An 8173-nucleotide genomic window follows, 5' to 3' on the forward strand; every position below is an offset into this window, starting at 1 on the left:
ACCAAAAGCAGGTATTACCCACTGATTAGGACACTGAGACTTGGAGATAAGATTCAATTACCTACTCTGACACAATGTTTCTTTGGTTCAGTGGGCAAGATGCTTATGCAATAGGGGTACAGAACAGCTACCTGTAAAAATAAATATTACTACCTTAACACAGAAGAAAGAACATTCAAAAGAAAAATATCTGGAGATGTAAGGAGTGAGGAAGCATATAAATACTGTAGCTATACAAACACAGGACAGAACAGGTAGCCTTAAGAAGCACGGGTCTGGAGCCAGAAGTTGCCATTAAGTGCACTGCTGAACAGCACCGAGCACGGCAGAGCCCCCTGTTCATTGAGGCCAAAAGAGCTGTGGTAACTGCTTATCTTGCTCTTGGGTTTCTTCCTATCCCTGTTCTTTTTTCTTTTCCTTCTCACACAGCACCCTGCTCTAGTTCTCCTACTCAAATTCTCATTTTCAGTAGAGAAGGCCACTTTGATTTTACTAACTCTGCAAATCGTGTGTGTTGTTGCATTTTTTAATGAAAGCTAACTTCTTGATGTATCACTGTCACTTGCCTAAAAAGCCGTCTCACTTACTGAAGACTTCTACAAGGCTTACAGAAACCTTACCACAATCAGCACTGGCATTAATCACCACCTGACTTTATTTTTTTTTTAGCATCATTACTGTTAGCTGGTTACATTGTGAAATTGGGCCAGCAGGTAACAACCACTGTAGAGGATCACAGTGGTTCCAAGATAGAAGGATGATGCTGATGGAAATTGAAAGTGGAAGAAATAAACAGCAGTAACTGGATGCTGCTATTTTTTTTTTTTGGTCCAGCAAGCCCAACTGAGTGCTGTGTTGAAAAGACCATTTTAAAAAGATGACCATCTGAACTAACTAGGCCTAATGAAAAAAGGCAGGAAGACATTTCATTATTATTCTGACCTAGACTTGTTGCTTTCCTTTATTGTAGTTAACGTTTTTCAATTTGACATTACTGTCTTTAATCATATGTAGTTAGATATCACAATGCACTGCTCAAGAGAACCAAGTGACAACATTTTATCCATCTCCAAGTCTTCCTTGCCAAATTTCCTTTCTCCTATACTACCAGGGTTTTTTATATAAATGTGGTTGTATTTTTTTTATATCTCTCTATATATAAGTTACTTATTATTAGCAGCTGCTTTTTCTTATTTGCAACACAACTTGGAGTTTAACACTGGAATCAGTGCAGGTAATGTTTTAATTTTTGTGCTCTGGGCCAAAGGCTATCAGCCTTTGGTGAAGCTTGGCAATTCCTGACTTTACATATAAAAACTTCGGCATTTGTTTACACAGTAATTTGTCCACACATCTAGGAATGTGACTATAAAATAAAATTATTTCTTGTCAAGATAAAGCACGATGCTCAGAAAGCAGAATCACCTCCCCCATAACTGCATAATCTGTTAAATACTAGCAGGGAATATTAGGTCTTGCTTGTTGTCATAACAGGTTCAGTAGAAAAAGAATCAGGATTTATATTCTTTTTTCCCCTTCCCACTGTATTCTCAGAAGTACTCCAATACAAAACATTGTAGAACTTTTGCTCTGCTCCAAAAATTAGTGAGCACAGAGCACGAGGTCTAATAATATGACTGTACCTCATACCTTCTGTTAAAATGTTAAAGTTACACAGGGGTCTCACAGATGTGCTGGAGGAACTAAACATCACAAAAATACTGAAGAACATAAATAGGGGCTGTAATTGGTGCAATGTGAGCCATCATATGCAATTAAGTGAAACAACGATTAAAGCAGAAGTACCACAGCTAACTTCAGATAAGGATTTAACTTTTTCATTTATAACATCTGGATTTGTGTTTTCCATTGAAGCACTTCTAGAATCTAAGAATGAGGAAACAAACCTATCATCTTACTTCATCATCTTTTTTGAATAATAAACAAGAGCAGCTTTCAAAAGCAAATCACCCTTTTCTGTTCAATCTTTGGTGCTAGTCACATAACATTCTTGAAAATGTGTTTTGGTGGGATTCCTTTGAAACAAAGAGGTTTAGGAGACTGAGCAGAGTTACTCTATTTCACATTTCATTTCAGTGATTCCAGCTGCCTCTCAAAAGAACAGACAATCATACTAGAACTTCTTAAATTACCATTTTTTTTTCCTGGACGGCAACAACATTACAAAATCTTTCTTGAAAGGAAAAAATTAAGAACATGCAATATTTTTCAAGACATGTCTTCCCTACCTGCTTAACCAACACATTTTTCATAACAACCATAGGAGATAGGGCAGGAAAGGAGCTGCTTGTGGTCCTCGGGCATTGCCAAGGTCCATCCTCTGCATTCCAACACAGCGCATTCAGCACATCCTCCGAGTCCGTGTGCTCCATAGCACTTGGGCATTCTGAACTTCCATCTGCCAGAGGCACAATTCAGCTGTTAGTTGTTCCACATGCAACATGCTTACGTGCCTTTCAGTTCTAATATTCTGCCTCCTTCAACCAAGTTGCCATAAAGAACAATAAAGTTTAGTTCTGTAATATCAACAGAATTAAGGTTGCTATGACAGCTGTCAGACAGCCTCTAATAAAAGGCTTTGTATTTCAGGTCAGTTCTTATACAGACATTTTCTACCCCAAAAATCTATTACTTTCTGCTCATTTGTACCTAGTCTCCAAGGGACTGCATAGTATCATGAAGGTTGCATTAGTCTAAAAACTGATACAGGAAAGCACTCCAGGCTCCAGCACTGCCACATCCACAGTTTGCGATGTCGGCATTTGGTGTCTTGAAATTTTATCTAAAACCCAGTGAAGCAGGTAACTTTCATAGAAAGTACTTTTTTTTCTTGTTTAAATGTCATTTTTGCACAGTTTTGTTGAGTACTAAAATGGCACATCATGTCTATGACCTTACTGATGTTATAACCATTACCCTCTGGTTTATCAGGCTCTATTGACAATATGGTCAGATCATAAGAAACACTGGGCAGCATAATCCAACAATTCATTCATCGCTGCAAGAAAAAGTAATTTTGACATCTTCACTTCTAGACTCTAGAGTCTGAAATTATTTCATTAATTCTAAATTCCCATGCCATTCAAATTCACAAGATGAACTCTGTAAATTGGTAATGTTCCACTTCATAAAACTTTGGTGGTAAGATGATTGCAGGTGAAACCTTGCATAGAAAGGCCCTCCAAGGTAATGAGACACAAACTGGAAGGGGTTACTCAGATTTGTTAAACATCACCAATTAAAGCACAGCCTCAGCATGGTAACACACAAAAAAGGTAACACAGTGTTCTTCTAAACCTGAATATCCGGAGTCTTTGTCAGATTCTGCTGCTGCCATACTGGAGCGATGGTTGGAGCTCTTCATCTCCCTCACTCTGCCCAGCAATTCCTCACCAGTGTCAGTAGATGACTGCTTTGTCTGAGTGTTTCCATGGTGCCGTGGGCAGTTTTCAACACCTTTTCCATTGAGGAACTACAAAAACAGTTAAGGACAAAGAAAGGACTTTATCTGAATCTAAAGAAAGCTCCATCACTATAAGATAACAATAGCTGCATATCTCCCTTTATACTGCCAGTGATCTAACTGCAGACTTCAAGAAATATCTCAAAAGGCTGAAAGAATGAAATTCAGATCAAAAGCTAATGTACTGGACATGTCTTTCCACCCCACAAAGGTAAAACAAACTAAAAATTAAAGGCTATTCATAAACAACATTTATTTCAAGAGCGGGAATTACTCAGGGCATTATTTATCTTACGAAAGCTTTGTTGTCCCAAGGGCTGAATTGCAAAACAAGACAGTTGTGCTGGGTGAAGCTCTTACAATAAACACAGCTGAACCTGCAAAGCTGTGGTTTTGCTAACACAGTTTGTTTCATTCTCAAGAGTAGAGTAAGTCATCAGAGAAAAGAATGAGTGACCAGTGAACACACTGGGGGCTAAAGAAATCTGCTGCTAAAAGAGCAACACATACTGCAATACACTCCTAGGGGAGACAGAGCCTTAGAAATGCCCACACCCAGAATGAAAACACTGAAAGGCCAAAACTAAAAGCTATGAAAATCAGAAAAATGTAGTAACATTATGGCCTCCCACATTACATACTTCTTACAACCTTCAGCTGCTTTCTGAAGGTAGGCATCATCCAGTAAGACTAAGTTTCTGCTTCTCTTAAAGAAGGTAATTGAGAAACTGGCTAACGGAAAACTGACAGACTTAAGTGCAGAAATAATTTCTACTATTATTTGTAGAAATTATTTTCCTATAAAGTAACCCACTGAAGTTATGACTCAATGTTAAGTTTTATATTTAAATTACAAAAACAGGAACTCAGGAGTCTACATCATAGTCAGGCCAGCAGTCCATCAGCAGCAGTATGCAGTACAAGCTGCTCCAAATGACATTGTAACAGACATTCTGAAATAATCTACACCAAAATCCAAGTTTCTTGTTCAGGCCCTGCCATCTTTGCTAGAAGCGTGCTCCAAAATACCAAGTCTTAGCACCAGCACTGAGTTCTGAAATGGGAATATGACTGTCTATTGCAGGAATGATGGAATTATGGTCAGCAGAAGAAAAGTTCCTCAAGTAGCCACTTGCACCACTTTTACTTTCCATCTTCAGTCACACCTGCCTGCCTGGTAACAGGTATGGAACAAACATGGTTACACAAGCACAACCTAGATGCTATCCTTGCAATGGAAAAAGTGGTTTAAGACCTGACCCACGCTTTCATCACTTAACCCTTTCCAAAACAAATGTATTTTTTAAGAAAGTGATAAGCAGAAATGCTAATCTAAAATAAAACCCAAAAAAACCAAGACCACCTCAAACCAAAACAAGAAAGAGAACTAAAAACAAAGTAAGAACACCTCATCTGCCAGCTTTGCATTAAGTGAAGCTTTGGGAAGGGCTGACACACCACCTTCCCTCACAGAAAAAGGCAAAACACCACAACCACAACCGAAAATAAACAAACCAGAAGCGCCACTCCCCCGAGGCACGGGCGTGAGAAACCTCCTGCTCCTGTTCGGGCCGAGCAGCCACCCGGGCCCGGCGGGCAGGACCTCCGCCGCGCACCCCCTTTAGAACCGGGCGCCCACCCCGCCGTCCGGGGCAGTCCGTGCCGCTGCTCCCACCCAGCCGCCTCCCGGGCCCGCACGCCACACTCTGGCGGCACGAGGAGAGCCCGCGCAGTCGGGCCGAGCCACTCGGCTGCCGGTCCCGAGCCACCGCCCCGCCACACGGCGAGGCGCACCAGGTACAGCACAGTCCAGGGGCACCGGGGCCCGAGCCGCCGCTCGCTCACGGCCACGGCCGCGGCCGCCGCCTCCCGCCGGGCCGGACCGAGCCGGGCCGGGCCGCCCCTCACCTGGGCGCGGGGCCGCCACAGCTCAGCCGCGCCGCGCATGCGCCGCACCCGCTCCGGGCACGCCCCGCCCTCACGGCCACCGAGGGGGAGCACGGCCGCCGCGGCCCGAGCGCGCATGCGCAGAGCGGCCGGCCGGAGTGTGGGCTGTGGGGTGGCTCTGTGCCGCGGCCGTGAGGCGGGTCCGTGCTGTCGGGCGGCTCCGTGCCGCGGCCGTGAGGGAGCCGGGCAGGCTGAGCGGAGCCCGGGGTTCGGGACGGCGCTACGCCTCCCGAATGCTGTACAAAAAAGTACAATTCTTCCCCACACAGAAGGTTAGGTGTTTGTGCAGCCTCTCTCAGTCCATGAAAGAGAGAGGAAATATGAAGGAAACAGCATCAAAGAAGTCTCAAACTTGTCTCAGTGAGGGAAAACAGGGCAAAAAAAAGGAATCATAGAATAATTTAGGTTGGAAAAGACCTTGGGTCATCGAGTCCAACCTATGACCTAACACCACCATGTCAACTTAGACCAAGTGCTGCATCCAATCTTAGATTCTTTCAGGTACGGTGACACCATCACCTCCTTGGGCATCCTGTTTCAATGTCTAATAATCTTTTTTGTGAAGGAATTACTTCTCATCTCCAACCTGAACCTCTGGCACAGCTTGAGACTGTCCTCTTGTCCTGTCTCTGGTTGCTGGGAGAGGAGGCCAAGCCCTGTGTGGCCACAGCCTCCTGTCAGCCTCCTTGTGACAGTGATAGGGTCACCCTCGAGTCTCCTTTTTTCTGGGCTGAACATCCCCTTCTGCTCCTCACAGAACTTGTGCTCTAGATCCTTCACCACCTTCATCACCCTTCTCCTGACTCACTCTAGTACCTCAGTGTCTTTTCCTGAAGGGAGGGACATAAAGTTGGACACAGAATTCAAGGTATGGTTTCATCAGTGCCAAGTACAGGGGAAGAATCACTTTTTCCTGTTATGAGTGAAAACAAAAAAACCAACCAACTTTTACATGGCTAGGAAGTATAAAATACATGGATTTGGTTTACATGGACTGCATGTAAACCAAGGGCAAATAAATAGGAAGAAGTGAGTCCCTGGTTCAGTGAAAAAACTAGAGTAGCTATTCTTGTTCTGAGAGCTCCATAAATGCTACCAGCACCCAGAAATCTGTCAGAATATTTTGCATTTGGACATGAAAGCCATTTCCTTAGAGAAAACTGAAAAGGCTGTGTGTGTGGAAGACCTGAGCAAATACAAAATTAATTCCTTAAATAGAAATGGAAAGAAACACTTTCATTGTTTTGATGGTCTTGTTAAAGAACCTGAAATATGCTGATTAAAGAGGTCAACAAGATCTAAGAAATTCCTGAATGCAAAAGAGAAAGACCTTTAATCTCAGCGTAGTCTCATAAACAACTTGCCAAATGCAACACAAAAATGTCTGATGTTGTGTGAAATGACACCGCCATTTGAAAAAATATGGCACTGCTGGGTTCCAGTCCTACCAATCTGAAATGCTGTGAGAGAACACTAGTGACTCTTAGGATGTGTTTTTGAGCACTTAATGCTGATTGCATCTAAGCTGTAGTGTGACATGTGTGATCTCTGGAGTCTGGATTTGGATCCCTTACTGTTCAGGAGTTTTGAGTTCTGAGGAAAAGCATGCTAAGAATGCTGTTGTATCATCTTATTTGTACAGGCATGGTCCTGGGTTGCCTTGTACCCAGAAACAACCCTTACTGTCCTCTCCAGAGGCTGGATTGCTCAGGATATGGAGTATGTGTGGGTGCTCAGTGAAAACAGCTCACCAGAGAGCAAGTGGCCTGTGTTTGGGACAGACAGCCTGCTGTTCAGTTCAGGTGATTCAGAACAGCTTTGGAACGTGTGATACCAGGCCTTCCTCTAAGGGGCAGCAGGTAGGATAACTGAAATACTGTTATTACTGTTTAATAGAGAAGTTTTCTTGGATAGTTAAGGTAAACCTCTGTTCTAAAGAAATGAAATGTTGCCACCCAAATTGTCCCTGAATTAAGTTTACTTAAACCTTAGGTTTATCTTGGACATATCTAAATTCTTCCTCCTCCAAATACGCTGTTTTTGTAGTTTAAATAATATTTCTGTCGTTGCCCCTTATCTCTCTTTTCATTTTATTTGATTCTTCACTGACCCAAGGTCTCATTTACTGTGTGAGTTCAGTGATTACAGTCAGTGGCAACAGGATGTTTTCCTTTTTCCTTGTGTTATACAGTGGTTGATTATGCTAAAGGTGAGTGTTTTGACAAATAAGAATTAACTTTTTGTTCACTTCCCTGTTTATTCTGGTCATACAACAGGAAAGGAGTGAAAAGAATGTGAGTGAAGTATGACTGCATGTTTATTCAGTGTAGGTGTTTCAACACTTACTAAAAAAAGGTGTTGAATATCTTCTTTCAGGAGAAGATGCAGAAATCATCTTTCATGGCTTATGAGTGACAAAGGCAAGTTTTTATCTAATTAGGTGGTTAAATAATGTGTGCTTACTGAACAATTAATAAAGGTGTTGATGCATAGACTTCATAAATGCATGTGGGACAAAGAATCTTTTGTACTAACACAGCGCTAGAAAGAAATGTTTGGCAAACTTTGGAAGTAAAGCATAGCCAGGTCAGGAGAATGTAGTTTCATATTACACTGTCTGAACTGGAAAGGTTAGGTCTGAAAACACCATGTACTCAATCTTTTTTCTTCATATACTCTCTGCTTTGTTTTGCTATCACAGACAAAATACAATTTAACAAGTGCTATATTGTATTCAGTTTA

At 42.3% G+C, this 8173-nt stretch overlaps 1 protein-coding gene across 2 annotated transcripts in view; it reads right to left on the bottom strand.

Moving 5' to 3' along the window:
• CIPC (CLOCK interacting pacemaker) overlaps positions 1–5540 on the bottom strand; it is a 9138-nt gene extending 3598 nt beyond the window's left edge. Inside the window, exons 1-3 of one of the 2 annotated variants that reach the window (XM_005479769.4) lie at positions 5393–5540; positions 3319–3493; positions 2250–2419 (exon numbers count right to left, since the gene is read on the bottom strand). In XM_005479769.4, the coding sequence (XP_005479826.3) occupies positions 2250–2419; positions 3319–3493; positions 5393–5509 (462 nt within the window). In that variant the 5' untranslated portion in view covers positions 5510–5540. Of the gene's footprint in view, positions 1–2249; positions 2420–3318; positions 3494–5278 lie in introns of both variants that reach the window. The other variant, XM_005479771.4, reaches the window with a different exon arrangement.
• Positions 5541–8173: the final 2633 nt, after the last annotated feature.

Source organism: Zonotrichia albicollis, chromosome 6 (genome assembly GCF_047830755.1).
Source record: "Zonotrichia albicollis isolate bZonAlb1 chromosome 6, bZonAlb1.hap1, whole genome shotgun sequence".
Classification (NCBI taxonomy): Eukaryota; Metazoa; Chordata; class Aves; order Passeriformes; family Passerellidae; genus Zonotrichia; species Zonotrichia albicollis.